Source organism: Eretmochelys imbricata, chromosome 7 (genome assembly GCF_965152235.1).
Source record: "Eretmochelys imbricata isolate rEreImb1 chromosome 7, rEreImb1.hap1, whole genome shotgun sequence".
In the NCBI taxonomy this organism is placed as follows: Eukaryota; Metazoa; Chordata; order Testudines; family Cheloniidae; genus Eretmochelys; species Eretmochelys imbricata.
In genome coordinates, this window is record NC_135578.1 from 125,619,017 (window position 1) to 125,636,432 (window position 17,416).

General features: G+C 50.1%; 1 protein-coding gene across 3 annotated transcripts; it reads right to left on the bottom strand.

Annotated features, from left to right (window-relative positions):
- Positions 1-5,586: 5,586 nt before the first annotated feature.
- On the bottom strand, positions 5,587-17,389 carry COX15 (cytochrome c oxidase assembly factor COX15). Of its 3 annotated transcripts, XM_077823384.1 has the most exons (9): positions 17,286-17,383; positions 16,834-17,003; positions 15,140-15,262; positions 14,649-14,835; positions 14,128-14,295; positions 7,877-7,958; positions 7,329-7,483; positions 6,334-6,447; positions 5,587-5,969 (listed from the first exon to the last, which is right to left on the bottom strand). In XM_077823384.1, exons 1-9 carry the CDS (start codon positions 17,352-17,354, stop codon positions 5,838-5,840), a joined length of 1,200 nt encoding a protein of 399 aa, XP_077679510.1. In that variant the 5' UTR covers positions 17,355-17,383; the 3' UTR covers positions 5,587-5,837. The 3 variants fall into 3 exon arrangements, with proteins under 3 accessions (XP_077679510.1, XP_077679512.1, XP_077679511.1); XM_077823386.1 differs by lacking the exon at positions 16,834-17,003 and having other exon boundaries at positions 17,286-17,389; XM_077823385.1 differs by lacking the exon at positions 17,286-17,383 and having other exon boundaries at positions 15,140-16,447; positions 16,834-16,956.
- Positions 17,390-17,416: the final 27 nt, after the last annotated feature.

The following is a 17,416-nucleotide window of genomic DNA, read 5'->3' on the forward strand; positions in this document are numbered from 1 at the left end:
ACCCAGCCGCTCGCTCCCGCCCATTGGCGCAATCGGAGACCACTCCGAGTTAGAGCGGGCGCCCGCCCACGGCGGCCGCCTCCATTGGCCGGTTGCCGGGCTGCGGGCGGTGACGTCAGCCGGGGGCTGCAGCGGCCTGAGCCGGCCGCTAGGGGGAGACGGGGTGGGGCCCTGCGCGTCCGCCCTTCCGCGGGGCGAGGGGGGCCTCGCTGACAGCGCGTGCGCAGTGCCGGCTCGAGGGGGCGGGGGGGTTCCTGGCTGGGTCCGGTGAGAGCCCGCGGGGGAGGGGCGGGGCTCCGTGGACCGGCTGCGGCCGCACGAACAGCCGGGAGCGCCGGGAACCCGCCGGTCCCCCAAGGGGCGGGGACCTGCCCCGCGCCGCGCCCCCGCCGCAAGCGGGGCGGGAGCAGGCGGGCCACGAGCCGATGCCCGGCCCGCGCGCCCAGGGGCGCCCTCGGCGTCAGGGCCGGCTGCGGGGGGTGCTGCGGGGAGCAGGGGGGCTGCGGGGCATGGTGGGGTGTTGCGGGGGGCAGGGGAGCTGCGTGGCATGGTGCTGCGGGGAGCAGTGGGGCTGCGGGGTGTTGCGGGGGGGCAGAGGGGCTGCAGGGGGGCTGCATGGCGGGGTGTTGCGGGGGGCAGGGGAGCTGCAGGGGGTAGGGGAGCTGCGGGGCATGGTGGGGTGTTGCGGGGGGGGGCTGCGCGGCATGGTGCTGCAGAGAGCAGGGGGGCTGCGGGGCGTGGCGGGGGGCAGGGGAGCTGCGTGGCATGGTGCTGCGGGGCATGGTGGGGTGTTGCGGGGGGGCAGAGGGGCTGCAGGGGGGCTGCATGGCGGGGTGTTGCGGGGGCAGGGGAGCTGCGGGGGGTAGGGGGGCTGCGGGGCATGGTGGGGTGTTGCGGGGGGGGCTGCGCGGCATGGTGCTGCAGAGAGCAGGGGGGCTGCAGGGCATGGTGGGGTGTTGCGGGGGGCAGGGGAGCTGCGGCGGGGGCTGCGTGGCATGGTGCTGTGGAGAGCAGGGGGCTGCGGGGCATGGTGGGGTGTTGCGGGGGGGCAGGGGGGCTGCGTGGCATGGTGCTGCAGGGAGTAGGGGGACTGCGGGGCATGGTGGGGTGTGGCAGGGGGGCGTGGCGGGGTGCAGGGGGGCTGCGGGGGGGGGTTCCCCCAGCAGAGGCTCCAGCCCAGCGCATGCGGGCCGCAGCTGGTGCCTTGGGCCGTGCCTGGGCCAGTCTGTCGGAGCACGGCGGCCAGAAGATTCCCTTAGGTCTCTCAGGCTCAGGATGGGCATTTCAACATCCCCTAGTGCAGTGGTTCCCAAACTCAGGGCACCGCTTGTTCAGCGAAAGCCCCATGGCAGGCAACCAGCTTGGCTTCACAGTGAAATCCTTGCTGATCTTAAACACAAAAAAGAAGCTTACAAGAAGTGGAAGATTGGACAAATGACCAGGGAAGAGTATAAAAATATTGCTCGGGCATGCAGGAGTGATTTGGCCTTCCTGATTTCACACCTGGAGTTGCAGCTAGCAAGAGATGTTAAGAGTAACAAGAAGGGTTTCTTCAGGTATCTTAGCAACAAGAAGAAAGTCAAGGAAAGTATGGGCCCCTTACTGAATGAGGGAGGCAACCTAGTGATAGAGGATGTGGAAAAAGCTAATGTACTCAATGCTTTTTTTGTCTCTGTCTTCACGAACAAGGTCAGCTCCCAGACTACTGCACTGGGCAGCACAGCATGGGGAGGAGGTGACCAGCCCTCTGTGGAAAAGAAGTGGTTTGGGACTATTTAGAAAAGCTAGAGGAGCACAAGTCCATGGGGCCAGATGCGCTGCATCCGAGAGTGCTAAAGGAGTTGGTGGATGTGATTGCAGAGCCATTGGCCATTATCTTTGAAAACTCATGGCGATCGGGGGAAGTCCCGGACAACTGGAAAAAGGCTCATGTAGTGCCCATCTTTAAAAAATGGAAGGAGGATGATCCTGGGAACTACAGGCCAGTCAGCCTCACCTCAGTCCCTGGAAAAATCATGGAGCAGGTCATCAAGGAATCAATTCTGAAGCACTTAGAGGAGAGGAAAGTGATCAGGAACAGTCAGAATGGATTCACCAAGGGTAAGTCATGCCTGACTAATCTGATTGCCTTCTATGACGAGATAACTGGCTCTGTGGCTGAGGGGAAAGCAGTGGACATGCTGTTCCTTGACTTTAGCAAAGCTTTTGACAGTCTTCCACAGTATTCTTGCCAGCGAGTTAAAGAAGCATGGGCTGGATAAATGGACTAGAAGGTGGATGGAAAGTTGGCTAGATTGTCAGGCTCAATGGGTAGTGATCAATGGCTCCATGTCTAGTTGGCAGCTGGTATCAAGTGGAGTGCCCCAAGGGTCGGTCTTCGGGCCGGTTTTGTTCAATATCTTCATAAATGATCTGGAGGATGGTGTGGATTGCACCCTCAACAAGTTTGCAGATGACACTAAACTGGGAGGAGAGGTAGGGATAGGATACAGAGGGACCTAGACAAATTAGAGGATTGGGCCAAAAGAAATCTGAGGTTCAACAAGGACAAGTGCAGAGTCCTGCACTTTGGACTGAAGAATCCCATGCACCGCTACAAACTAGGGACCGAATGGCTCGGCAGCAGTTCTGCAGAAAAGGACCTAGGGGTTACAGTGGACGAGAAGCTGGATATGAATCACCAGTGTGCCCTTGTTGCCAAGAAGGCCAGTGGCACTTTGGGATGTGTTAGTAGGGGCATTGCCAGCAGATGGAGGGACGTGATCATTCCCCTCTCTTCGACATTGGTGAGGCCTCATCTGGAGTACTGTGTCCAGTTTTGGGCCCCACACTACAAGAAGGATGTGGAAAAATTGGAAAATGTCCAGCAGAGGGCAACAAAAAATGATTAGGGGCCTGGAACACATGACTTATGAGGAGAGGCTGAGGGAACTCGGATTGTTTAGTCTGCGGAACAGAAGAATGAGGGGGGATTTGATAGCTGCTTTCAACTACCTGAAAGGGGGTTCCAAAGAAGATGGATCTAGACTGTTCTCAGTGGTAGCAGATGACAGAACAAGGAGTAGTGGTCTCAAGTTGCAGTGGGGGAGGTTTAGGTTGGATATTAGGAAAAACTTTTCCACTAGGAGGGTGGTGAAACACTGGAATGGGTTACCTAGGAAAGTGATGGAATCTCCTTCCTTAGAAGTTTTTAAGGTCAGGCTTGACAAAGCTCTGGCTGGGATGATTTAGTTGGGGATTGGTCCTGCTTTGAGCAGGGGGTTGGTCTAGATGACCTCTTGAGGTCCCTTCCAACCCTGATATTCTACGATTCTATGATTGGAGCACCTCTCAAAACATGTCCTCTTTGCTCCTCCTTAGTCGCTTCCTTATCTGGCGGAGGCGCTGCACTGGTGTATACGGGGTTCCCCTGAAGGCCACATCTGCTGAAGCACAACAAACAGAAGCATGATTATTAGTGCATGAACAGCATTAAATAATTACCTATAATACATCTCTTTTAAAATACAAATCAGTTTCTCATTGTCCCTTGGCAAGCACACAGCTTGGTAAATGCCCTAAACATGGTGAGTTTCGCCCGGGAGACGGGGTTCAAGGTGTGGGGAGAGGGTTTAGGTGGTTTTTTAAGGAGATCACTGCAGCCAACTGAGGACAATATTTTAAATTTTGCCATCATTTCCCACAGGTGGGGGTCTCTGAAGCCAATCTCTCTCTCCTGAGGGTATGCAAGGGTGCATCTCCTGCATGCCTGCATCTTCTGACTGGGTCCATATGCTGCTCCCTGGGTGCCGCTTTGGTCCCTGGCACAAGTGATTGCCGATTGGCATGGGAAAGTTTCCTATGACGTGGGAAGGAACAAAGCAGCTCAAGGAAACTTCGGCAGAGGATTGGAGAGCACCTCCAGGACAACAAAAATGATTAGGGGTCTGGAACACATGAGTTATGAGGAGAGGCTGAGGGAACTGGGATTGTTTAGTCTGCAGAAGAGAAGAATGAGGGGGGATTTGATAGCTGCTTTCAACTACCTGAGAGGTAGTTCCAGAGAGGATGGTTCTAGACTATTCTCAGTGGTGGAAGAGGACAGGACAAGGAGTAATGGTCTCAAGTTGCAGTGGGGGAGGTTTAGGTTGGATATTAGGAAAAACTTTTTCACTAGGAGGGTGGTGAAACACTGGAATGCGTTGCCTAGGGAGGTGGTGGAATCTCCTTCCTTAGACGTTTTTAAGGTCAGGCTTGACAAAGCCCTGGCTGGGATGATTTAATTGGGTATGGGTCCTGCTTTTGAGCAGGGGGTTGGACTAGATGACCTCCTGAGGTCCCTTCCAACCCTGATATTCTATGATTCTATGAAAGTTTCCTAGAGAGCTGTCTGGAGGATTCACGTGAAATCTCAGTGTGAATTAAGACACAGTTTTGCCGCACTGCTTAGCTGCATAGGGGAATGAGAAGCACACGCAAACACAGCTAGTCTTGTACATTTCTATCCCTTCATGCACTTCTAGAATATACAGAGCAAAGGACAGCTCTACCTCTTATAACCAAGCATCATCAACTCAAAAAGATCACTTACCAGAGCTTTCCTCTTCTGCATCATGCGCGCCAGAGACCAACTGCTGGGACTGGCTAGACAGCTCCAGAGTGGACAAGAGATCCTGATTCACTGCGTCAACAGAAGACCTTTCTGTGTGCTCCACATCGTCCTCCAACTTGACCTCGTCCATGACTTTGGGGTGAAGTCTGCTGTGTCCAGCCCCACTGACGCATCCACGGGGCTCTTGGTAGAGGTGGTGAGGATGCTGCCGAGGATGGTGACCAGCTCCTAATAGAAGCAGCAAGTTTTCGGCACAGCACCAGAGCAACAGTTTGACTCCCTTGCCTTCTGGTACACCTACCTCAACTCCTTTATCTTCCCACGGCACTCTTGTGCGTCCCCTTCATAGCCCTTTTTCAACATGCCATGAAAATTCTGACCGTAGGTATTGAAGTTCCCACAGCTGGAGTGGAGCTGGGACTGCACAGCCTCCTCTCCCCACAGTGCCAGCAGATCCAACAACTCAGCTGTGCTCCGAGCGAGAGAGCGTTTTCTGTGTGGAGCGGTCATGGTCAGCTGGGAAGATGCAATGTGAGCTCTCCACAGCAAGCAAACAAGAAGTGAAATTTCAAACATTACTGGGCCTTTAAAGAGAGAGGGGCAGATACCTGTGAACCTGGGTGCAGGGCAGCGGAGTTTGAACTGCTGACCAAAGCAGTCAGCATGGGCGTTGTGGGACACCTCCTGGAGGCTATTTACAAGCACAGTGTCTACATTGACACTGTCAATATAACTTTGCCACAAAAAGCTATACACCTTTCATTGAGGTGATTTTGTCAGCAAAAAAGGAGAATTTTGTCCGCAGAAGGAGCATTGTCGTGCGTACACCTCCACTGCTTTGTTGACGAAAGCTGACTTCTGTCGACAAAACTGTAGGGTAGGCAAGACCTAAGATGCTACAGCATGGAACAGCTGCCACCACAGAGGTGTGCCATCCTAGTCCACCCCTTACTTCCCAGTCCCATGATCCAGGGATCCAGCCAAAGACAAACAGCTTAATAAACAAATTAATTTATGTTACAAAGTTTACAATCAAAAGTGAACATGATCTTACAATCAAGAAGTTGTCCCAGTAAACAAACCAGCAAATACTGGTCAGTCTAAATTCAGGCTTGCAGAACTCCCCACTCAGAGACCGTTCGAACCCCAGCAAGTCACCACAAAAGAAAGCAATCAGCCAGAGCATCTACATCAGTGCAGTGGGGAAAAGAACTAGATATCCTTGGAGAGCACAGTTGAAGCCAGGCTATTTTGGGACCCGACGTAGTTCATTCATAAGCCACAGAGCCACAGTGAGCAGTGCCAGGGATCCTGACTGGTGAGTGGCAGCCAGAGGAGTTGGGACGTACAGTAGAAGGGTGCTGATGCCCAGGCCCACCTGTCAAGAAGCACCCAGGAGTGAGATGAGCAACAGCTGATTCAACACTGATGTTTTAAATCACTCCACAGGGGGTGCCTGTCAAAACATTTCCAGAAACCCTCACATTCCCAATCACAACCCTACCCACTGGGAGAGGGAGAGGCTCCAGAAATAAAAACGTCAAGACCCAGACTCCCCATCCTCATATATAGTACAGACTGCCACAGGCACCTTGACCTGTACAGCCTCTACCCCTCAGCTACGGCCATACTTCACTTTCCCACAGACTCTGCAGCTCCACATGCCAGCTCTGGGTAACTAAAGGTACTTCTGCTGAATGTGACACAGCAGCTTAGCACTAGGAGAGAAAAGGGGACAGTACCTGCATATATGCCACAGCCATTAAGGAAGCCATGGCAATCTTGGTCCTGCGTGGTAGGGGGATCTTCCGAGAAAGGAGATATAGTGCTGTGATGGCAGTGACTGAGGTGATCCCCTAGAGGTGGAAGAAGCTAGCAGTTACTTGAGGGAAGTGGGTGTGGGAAGGGCGGAGGTGAGGAATCCCACACACCAGCTAACCTGGGGGCTGGAAGGAGATTATCACACACTTGTTTGGCTGCATTTTCCAAAGTTTTATGGGGCACCATTGCATTTCACAAACACATTATTAGCTAGTGTCAGATGCCACCTAAAGCACATCAGTGAAGGTGTTCAGTAACACCAGACCTAACTCTGACCATTATGTCACCCCACAACACCCATCCCAACTCAAGGCACTCGTTCGTATTCCCCCCTCAGTCTGTGGTCTCGATTGTGGTTCAGTCCATGACATCATGGATACTAGAAACATTCATATGAGCTTGCCCAAGCAGCTCGCTGAGCTAGTGTTTGCACAGAGCTTTGCAGTTGTACAGCATTCTAGTAGAGGGTTCCCTGATGTACAATATCCAGTCCTTTCCTGATATCCAAATGTTAGTTCATCCAGGGTTCTCAGAACACTTTACAAAGGAGCCTGTTATCTTTATCCCCAATTTACAGATTGGGGAAACTGAGGCACACAGGGGGAAGAGCTCTTTTGTTCCCAACATGTCCCTTCTGGGGGGAAACCAGGTGTGGAAGTAAGACCACAACTCCTCCAGCAAGTGAGAGTACTTCACAGATAAAGAGGAGACTCATGCCAGCTAAGAGACCATGCCTCCGCCTTTTGAAGGTAATGAGTGCCCAGGAGTAGGAACCTTGCATATGATGCCCTGAAGTTCACCCTCGCTCACTCTGGGAGGCAGCCTGAGAGTGAGCAGTCAATGACTTTAGGAGGCCAATGAAGGGAAAGCAATGACAGGATGGCATGGTCCCCAGAAGAGGCTGGATAGCACTTACCAATATCCTGTGATTAAACTGCACAGTAGTGGGATTCTCAAAGATATTCTTCAGCACTGGGGAGAAGGAGAGGAGATCATCTGGGATCCAGTGCTCCCCCATCTTGGGGAAGGAGTTGTACACAAGGCCTGCATCCAGTCCTGCCACAAAGGCACCTATAATTCCAGAGAAGAGAGTTAGGGACTAACATACCAGGGACAAGGCAGGTGACACACCAGACTAGCCTCTAGAGTTAGGCAAGCTTGGAATTGGGCTTGAGGGCAGGGCAACCTGATTTTGCATTCCTTCTCCCACGGCAACACACTGGTGATCAGACAATGATGCTCTGTTACACAGTCTGCCCTGCAGAAGGAAATGTTCCAGCTGCTCTGTCTGGGACCATCAAAGGCAATTCTAAGGTGCCTATACATGTGAAAGGCGCTAAACCCCCATGGGACATGAAACTTCTTGGGTGGGAGGTGGGGTCTGCTATATTTCACCCCCTCAGGAGAGCGATAGGGCAGGCAGGGTCACAAAGGAGGCAGCCCCACAATGGGAGAGGCCCTTACCTGAGAGAGCAGTGAGGAAGATGAGACCTGCTGTCCCATGAGCAAATCGTCTCAGACGGAGGAGCTGATAGGTTTCAGGTAACTGTAAAACACAAGCCACAAAAGGGGCTACAGAAACAAACTTCCCAGGGGCCTTGCAAGAGAATGGACACAGATGCTCCTGGTGGGGTAAGCTCGTTGCACCAGGTGAGGAAAGTTCCCCCAGTGCAGAAACATACACAGAGTGAGGCAGCTTGTGAATAAACTTGCAGCCAACTTGTAAAAGAGAAAATTTCTGTGATTAAAGAGATCACTAATTGCTCCCTTTTCATAGCAACAGGACACAATGATCAGTGGTGTGAAGCAGCCCACGTTTTGGACAGACACACCCTTTAAGGAGAAGATTTATTAAGGGGAATATGTATATCCTAGTAAAGAGGAGATGAAAGAAGTTGATAAAACACAGACAGGAACTGAAGAGAAACAGTCAAATGAAAAAGACCCATTCAATTACATCATAGGAAGGCAGACAAATATTTACAAATTTTGTAAGTGCTTGTATAAAAATGCTGGAAGTCTAAATATTAAGATAGGTGAACTTGAGTGCCTGATATTAAATGAGGATATTGATACAATAGACATCACAGAAATGTGGTGGAACAATGATAATTAAAGGGACACGGTAATACCAGAGTACAAATACACAGGAATGACAGAATAGGTAGTGCTGGTGGGGGAGGGGCACAATACTTGAAACAAAGCAGAGAGCCAAATATAGTAACAATCTTAAATGAATCAAACTGTACTACAGAATGTCTATGGATAGAAATTCCATGTTTAAATAATATGAGCATAGCAGTAGGAATATACTACTGACTACCTGACCAGGATGGGATAGTGATTGTGAAATGCTCAAGGAGAATAGAGAGGCTACAAAAAAAGAGAAAGCCCAATAATGGGGGATTTCAGTTATCCCCATATTGGCGGAGTATGTATCACCTCAGAACGGGATGCATAAATAAAATTTCTAGATACTATTAATGACTGCTTTCTGGAGCAACGAGTCCTGGAATCCAAAAAAGGGAGAAGCGATTCTTCATTCAGTCTTAAGTGGAGCACAGAATCTGCTCCAAGAGGTGAATAAAGCTGAACCACTTGACCATAATGTAATTCAATTTAACATCCTTGTGGGAAGGGGGCCGGGGAGATACCAAAGAAATCCACCACAGCAGCATTTAACTTCAAACAGGGGAACTACACAAAAATGAGGAAGTTAGTTAAATGGAAATTAAAAGTAACAGTCACAAGGGTGAAATACCTGTAAGCTACATAAAAAGTACTTAAACAGCATAATAGAGGCTCAAACTAAATGCGTACCTCAAATAAAAATTAAAAATAAATAGTAAGATGACCCCAAAAAATGCCACCATGGCTAAACAGCAAGAAAAGATGTGGTTAGAGGCTAAAAGACATCCTTTAAAAACTGGAAGTCAAATCCTACTGAGGAAAATAGAAAGGAACAAACTCTGGTAAGTCAAGCATAAAAGAATAATTAGGCAGGCCAAAAAAAATTGAAAAGCAACCAGCAAAAGACAAAAACTAACAGCAAAAATGTTTTAAGTATATCAAAGGCAGGAAGCCTGCCAAACAATCAGTGGGGTCACTAGACATTCAAGGTGTTAAAGGAGCACTCAAGAAAGATAAAGGTGTTGCAGACAAACAAAATGGATTCTTTGCATTGGCCTTCTCTGCAGAAGATGCGAGGGAGATTGCCACACCTGAGCCATTCTTTCTGAGTGACAAATCTGAGGAACTGTCCCAGATTGAGTTGTCAATAGAGGTGGTTTTAGAACAACAGAATCACAGGACTGGAAAGATCCTTGTGAGGTCACCTAGTCCAGTCCCCTGCACTCATGGCAGGACTCAGTATTACCTAGGCCGGGGTGGCCAAACTGCAGCTTGTGAGCCACATGCAGCTTTTTTACCATTAAAGTGTGGCTCGTGGCGCTCCCCCGCCACCTTCCCCCATTCTCAGCCTACCAGACTGGGGTGGGGGGGAGCTCAGGGCTTCTGCCCTGCAGTGGGGTGTGGGGGTTAGGGGCATCTGCCAGAGATGAGAGGAGGCAGCAGAATTTAAAGGCTCGGGTCCCCCCAAAAGCTTGAGTCATGGTCCCCTGGCATGCCCCCCTCTTCCCCTCAGCAGCGCCTCCCTGCAGCTCCCAGGTGTTAGCTCCCCATGAAGATGAAGTGGCAAACAGCTGGGAGCTGCAGGGAGAGGCCACTGCTTTAGCTCTGTGGGGAGAGGCAGCAGCTCTCCTGCAGCTCTCAGATGTTTGCCGCTGCCTCTCCCGACAGCTGCAGCTCCCAGCTTCAGAACCTGCCACATGCAGGGAGGAAGCCCGGTGGCACCATGTGATTGAGTGGGGCCAGCAAACCCTGGCAAAAATCTGGAGGGAGTACATGATGTCCCCGCCACCTCTGGCTTCTGCCCACTAGGGAGGGGTGTCTGAGGGCTTCAGCCCTGTGGAGCGTGCCTGCCGCAGCAGGCACCTCCCATGAGGTTGAACCCCGAGATCCCCCTCCCTACAAGGCTGAAGCCCTGAGCCCTGGCAGGTACACCCCAGCTCTCGAACTTCTGAAGATTGTCATATGCGGCTCGGAGGGTAGTAAGTTTGGCCACCTCAATCTAAACCATCCCTGATAGGTGTTTGAAGATTTTTTTAAGAGCAGGTTAGACAATGACGGAGATTCCACAACCTCCCTAGGCAATTTATTCCAGTGCTTAACTATACTGACAGAAGGTTTTTTTTCCCCTAATATCCAATCTAAACCGGCTTTGCTGCAATTTAAGCCCATTGCTTCTTGTCCTAATCTCCGAGCTTAAAATTGTTCTCCTGTCTCCCTCCTCAGAGTAACAACTTTTTATGTACTTGAAAACTGTTATGTCCCTTCTCACTCTTCTCTCCTCCAGATTAAACAAACCCATTTTTTTCAGTCTTCCCTTACTAGTCATGTTTTCTAGACCTTTAATAATTTTTGTCGCTCTTCTTTGGACTTTCTCCAATTTGTCCACATCTTTCCTGAAATGTGGCGCCCAGAACTGGACACAATACCTCAGTTAAGGCCTAACCAGTGCAGAGCAGAGCGGAAGAATTACTTTTCGTGTCTTGCTTACAACACTCCTGCTAATACATCCCAGAATTATGTTTGCTTTTTTTTTGCAATAGAGTTATACTGTTGACTCATATTTAGTTTGTGATCCACTATGACCCCCAGATCCCTTTCCGCAGTACTCCTTCCTAGGCAGTCACTTCCCATTTTGTATGTGTGCAACTGATTGTTCCTTCTTAAGGGGAATACTTTGTATCTGTCCTTATTGAATTTCATCCTGTTTACTTCAGTCCATTTCCCCAGTTTGTCCAGATCATTTTGAATTTTAACCTATCCTCCAAAGAACTTGCAACCCCTCCCAGCTTGGTATCGTCCACAAACTTTTTAAGTGTACTCTCCATGCCATTATCTAAATCACTGACGACGACATTGAACAGAACTGGACCCAGAACTGATCCCTGCAGGACCCCAATCAATATCCCCTTCTAGCTTGACTGTGAACCAATGATAACTACTCAGTGGTTTTGGAAGAAACTGATACATTAAACAGTAATAAATCACTAGAACCAAATGGCATTCACCCAAGAGTTCTGACAAAACTACTAACTGTAGTGTGTAACTATCACTTAAATCATCCACTGTATCAGATGACTGGAAGGTAGCTAAGGGAAGGCTGATTTTTAAAAAGGCCCCAGAGAGGCACTCCTGGTAATAACAGGCCAGGAAGCCTAACGTCAGTACCAGGCAAACTGGATGAAACTATAGTAAACAACAGAATTATCAGACACAATATGTTGGGGAAGAGTCAACATGGCTTTTGTAAAGGAAAATCATGCCTCATCAATTTGTTAGAATTCTTTGAGGGGCTCAACAAGAATGTGGACATGAGTGATCCAGTGGAGAGAGTACTTGGACATTCAGAAAACCTTTGAGAAGGTCCTACACCAAAGGCTCTTAAGCAAAGTAAGAAGTCCTAGGGTAAGAAGGAAGGTCGTATTATAGATCAGAAACTGGTTGAAAGATAGGAAACAAAGAGTAGGAATAAATGGTCCATTTTCACAATGGAAAGAAGTAAATAGCAGGGTCTCCCCAAAGATATCCAGTGCTGTTCAACATATTCATAGGTGATCTGGAAAAAGGGTAAATAGAGAGGTGGCCAAGTTTTCAGATGATACAAAATTACCAAGATAGTGAAGTCCAAAGCAGGCTGCAAAGAGTTACACAGGGATCTCACAAAGCTAGGTGACGGGGAAACAGAAATTCAGCATTGATAATGCAAACTAATGCACACTGGAAAAAATAATCCCAACTATATATACCTACCGATGGGGCCTAAATTTGCTGTTACCATTTACGAAAGATCTTGCAGACATCATGGATAGTTCTCTGAAAGTAAGTATCTGTTCAGTGTGCAGTGGCAGTCAAAAAAGCTAACAGAATATTAGAAACCATTAGGAAAGAAATAGATAATAAGGCAGAAAAGATCATAATGCCAACATATAAATCTATGGTACGTCCACACCTTGAATATTGTGTGCAATTCTGGTTGCCCCATCTCAAAAATGATATATTGGAATTGGAAAAAGTTCAGAGAAGGGCAACAAAAATAATTTGGGGTATGAAATAGCTTCCATATGAGGAGAGATTAAAAAGACTGGGACTGTTTATCTTACAAAAGAGATGAGTAAGGGCTCGGGGAATACGATAGAGGTCCATAAAACTATGGATAACATGGAGAAAGTGATAAGGAAGCGTTATTTACCTCTTCACAAACCGAGAACTGAAATGAAATCAATAGGCAGCATGAAGTACTGCTTCACACAATGCAAAGTCAACCTGTGGAACTTGTTGTTATGGAATGTTGTGAAGGCCAAAAGTATAAGTGGGTTAAAAAAGAATTAGATAAATTAATGGAGGATAGGTCCATCAGTGACTATTAGCCATCATGGTCAGGGATCCCTTCCCAGGCCTCTGGCTGTCCCTTAACCTCTGACTGCCTTCAGATTGTAAGTATTCACTGAAAAAAGACAGGTTTCAGAGTAACAGCCGTGTTAGTCTGTATTCACAAAAAGAAATGGAGTACTTGTGGCACCTTAGAGACTAACCAATTTATTTGAGCATGAGCTTTCGTGAGCTATAGCTCACTTCATCAGATGCGTCTGATGAAGTGAGCTATAGCTCACGAAAGCTCATGCTCAAATAAATTGGTTAGTCTCTAAGGTGCCACAAGTACTCCATTTCTTTTTACTGAAAAAAGAAAGTTTCTCTTTTTCCACCGTCAAGTCGCCTAGCTCAGCAGGAAGCTGTCTCCAAACAAGCCACATCAGAAGTGAAGGTAGGGACTTATCCCTTTCCCAACCAGAAGCGTGATTTCAAAGCTTAACAGTGACCACTTCAGGGCTCTCATTAAGCATAGGAATCTAAATGCAAAACACTTCACACACCACTAAAGTCATGCAGTTCAAATACAAGTCAGGGAATGGTTCCAGTAGATGTGTTAGGGACTATGCTTGGTTGTATTTTTTTGTCCAGCTCGGGCTCAGTAACAGCAGCTTAGCAGAGTCACACTCAGGTGGTTCTTTGCAACCACAACAACTAGCCTTTCATTTACGTGAGAAATCTTTAATCCTACAGAAACCAATGGGGCCAGCAGAAAATTACTGGAACAGTGCCCCAGTACTGGATTCAATCCTGATGCAAGGCAATCCCCTGCTTCCCGGGTCAAATATTCTGACTCTGGGGATACCCCAATGCATTTTCCTGACTTCCTCCTTAATGGAACAAAGTGTCTAAGCCAAAGAACTCAGAACTATCTTCTGTTAGTCACATGTCCCAGTGAATGGGTGCTGGGAGCAAGAGAAGGGTGAGTCATCACTGTCAATCAGGATGGACTGGGATGCTGAAGGAAATGACCCCACAGTTAGTCATTCTATGCAGCAGAGTGTTTTGCAACGTACTTGGTCAGATCAAAGGTAAGCCAGAAGCAGAGATGTGAGGGCTGTGCTATTACCTTTCACCTTCCCTACTCCTTTAAGATCCTCCTTAAAACAAAGATATTCCAAGACATCCCTTGGAACCCCAACTACCCACCCATCCCCCAGATTCTTGCACCAACACTATTTTCCTGCACTCCCCATATACTGCACATGGACTCCACTTACTTTGTGTTGCGGGAGCAGCAGGGACAGTCCACTCCACAGGCTGGCACAGTACAGAACCAGTGCAGAGCCTAGATGTGCTGCTAGACGGTACTGACTGACTCGGGGGATGTCATGAGAATCTGGCTTCTCTTCCAATCCACTCTTCACCATGTACCAGCCTAGCAGTCCCTGCCAAAGGACCAAAGAGATAACATGAGAGCTACTGAGGGGCAAAACCCAGCCCCCTTCCATAGCCTCAGCTGGGAGAAACAAAGAACCCACCTTCATGTAAATTTCAACATGGTAAAGGGAAGGAGAGGGAACTATCTGTTCCAGCACTGATCTTAAACATAATACAGGTGTTAGCTGTACAATAACCATACTTCCACCATCAGTACCACCATCCAAAGCCTTCACAGATGTCATAGTCTCAGCCCACCACTAAGAAATACTTACAGTTAGGCATCACCACTGCCCATCTTTATCCCCAGAAGCCTCTAGAGAGAATGCTACATATCCCAGCAGCTGCAGAGCTCCCATACCTGGAAGCAGACAAGCCCACAGAGGGCAAGGACACGTCCCTTCATGGGGTGGCTGAGCCAGCCTTTTCTCCAGAAGTAGACAGCAGGCAGAACGTAGGCCAAACCTACAACCCGACCCCACATACGGTGCGAATACTCCATGTACCAGATGAACTTAAACTCTCTCAATGTCATGTCATGATTCAGGCTGTTGGAAAAGACAGAGCAGAAGAATAAGCAAGAAACTCCCTGGTATGGAACAGTGGCCTCCTTCACACTCCCAATTTCACAGGGGTTTTCTTCACCTTGGATAGCCAGGGAAGATGAGCACCAAAGCCACCTTTGGATCCTGCTCAGCTATGTATAGAGTGCCCCTTGTTGGTGCTAGTCCATTCCCATAGAAAGAAAGAGGCTTGTGCTGCTGACTCACAGTCAGTCTGGGCTCGGTGAACACAAAGAGAAGGATTCCCTGTCCCATCCCAGTTCTTCTGCCTGGAACCGGCAGCACTTACATTTTAAATTCTGGAAACTGCTGGTATTTTTGGAACTCAGCCTCCCATTCCTGCTGTGTCCGTGGGGGCTTCATCTCCCTCACTAGGTGCCAATCAACCATGGAAAGCCCAGACTCTGTCAGCCTAGGAAGGACAGACACACACAGATGTGACTCACTCACTCCTTAACTAAAATAAAAAGAGCACTGGCACGTTTCCACAGATGAGCTACAGCCACTCCCCAGCAGCAAAGGTGATGGGGAGAAAGGACCCTATGAACTAGGCCAGAAAAGTTATCAGGCACATACAAGCCAGAGGTGGGTACAACAAACTGAAGTTGGAGGCAGTGTAATACAGAGAAGACCTGCCTTGCAGCCCCCCCCACATATCTAGTGGGAAGGGTGTTGTCCTCATAACTGACACCATTTAGCCCTGCACAGGTGAAGAATGAGGCTGCAATAAAGATCAATTGCTTCTACAGAGATGATCACAGAAGGGTGGGGTGGAGAAAAAGGCAGGATCTGTGACAGAAGCCTCCTATCCCTACAGGAAGCCCACGGTTAAGGAGTGGATGAGCTTACTGATGGAGAAGGAAAGAGACCAGTAAGACACTACTCATTTTGAGGAGAAGAAATAAGTGACTAGCCACATACAATAGAATGCTGTAGATTCAAAACAGTTCAGACAAGACGGGGGTATTTATTGTTTGTACAGCACTAACTGCATGGTGGTGGACAGACACGTATGAAAACAAGGTTCTCCCCACAGATTGCTTACAATCTAAACAGACACCATACAAATAAAGGAGAGGAGAATGGGTGCCAAAGAAAAGGCAATGAGAGAATGGTGAATTTTAAGCATCTGACTTGTTAAAGTTCCTTCATCCATTTGTCTGCCTGGATGCAGTCAGTGTTCTATGATATTCTCTCATCAATTCCATAACACTTCTGCAGGGAGGGAAAATGTCATAAAAGGTGCAGAAATTTAGAGGAGAGCATGGAGCTTTGGAGCAGCAGGTCAGTTAGCCAGGTACCCGGGGAAGTGTGGGAAAAAGACTTGGAGGTGGGATCAGGAGGAGGACATGAAGGTGTAATGGGAAGGCAGTCAACGAAAGGTATTGCTGTTCTATCTGGCTCAGTATGGTCTCAGCATCCCCAAAGCCATATGCTTCAGTGGAAGTCATGAGAAACCACGCAGGTCAGTTGGGATGGGGTGGCGAGGGGCCTTTAAGAAAAGCAGGTTAACGTGGCACACAGGGAAGAAGAGATGGCAATGCAGGAGGCTGAAGGAGGGCTGGAAGTAGGTCGATAGTGTTTTCAGCAGCACTTCCTGTGGATGAGAAGTAGGAATATAAATAATGTGTAAAAACAATAACCAGGTAACCAATTACAATTCTATTAGTTAGATGGTTAAACATTTAACCGGGGAGCTAGTGGGTGCGGTGGGAGCTGCAGCATCCCCACATTTTAGGCGGGGCTCCGCTGCCCTGCCCCGGGGGTCCCCGGGACTCTGCGCGGAGCTGGCAGCTGGGACCCCGGGCGGCGTTTAACCGTGAACCGATTAAACTGCTGCATTGCCACCGAGCGGGGCGAGGGGCCTGGCCAGAGGGAGCTGCGGCTGCAGCGGGGACTGCGGTGCGCAGGGCCCGGGGCGGGACCCAGGCAGGGCCTGAGGTGGGGCCCGGGCAGAAGGCGGACGCCGCCGGCCGCTCTCACCTGGTCACGCCGCCCAGCACGACAGCTCCGGCCACCGCGCCGCTGCACCCCAGGAGCCAGCGCCCCACGAGCCGCTCCGCGCCGGAGCCGGGCACAGGCGGGGCCGCCGGCCCGGGACGGGCAGCGACTTCCGACACCGCGCGCTGCGGCGGCCGCCACCGGAGACATCGCTGCGGGAGAGGGGGGGGTCAGTGCGGGGGGGGGGACGAGCCGACGGAGACATCGCTGCGGGGGGGGGTCAGTGCGGGGCGGGGGACGAGCCGACGGAGACATCGCTGCGGGAGAGGGGGGGGTCAGTGCGGGGCGGGGGACGAGCCGACGGAGACATCGCTGCGGGAGAGGGGGGGGGTCAGTGCGGGGCGGGGGACGAGCGGGGCCCGAGTATCCCCGGGGCCCCGGCCCAGCGGGGGACGAGCGCAGCCGGGGGGGGGCAGCCGCGACGCCTCCCTTACCTGGGCCCCCGGGCCCCCGCACCGCGGGAGCAGGCGGACCCGCGCACTCCCCAGCGCCGCCCGCAGCATCACGAGCACAACCGGAAACAGCCACCTGACCTGTGACCCGGAAACAAAGCCAGCATTTCCGG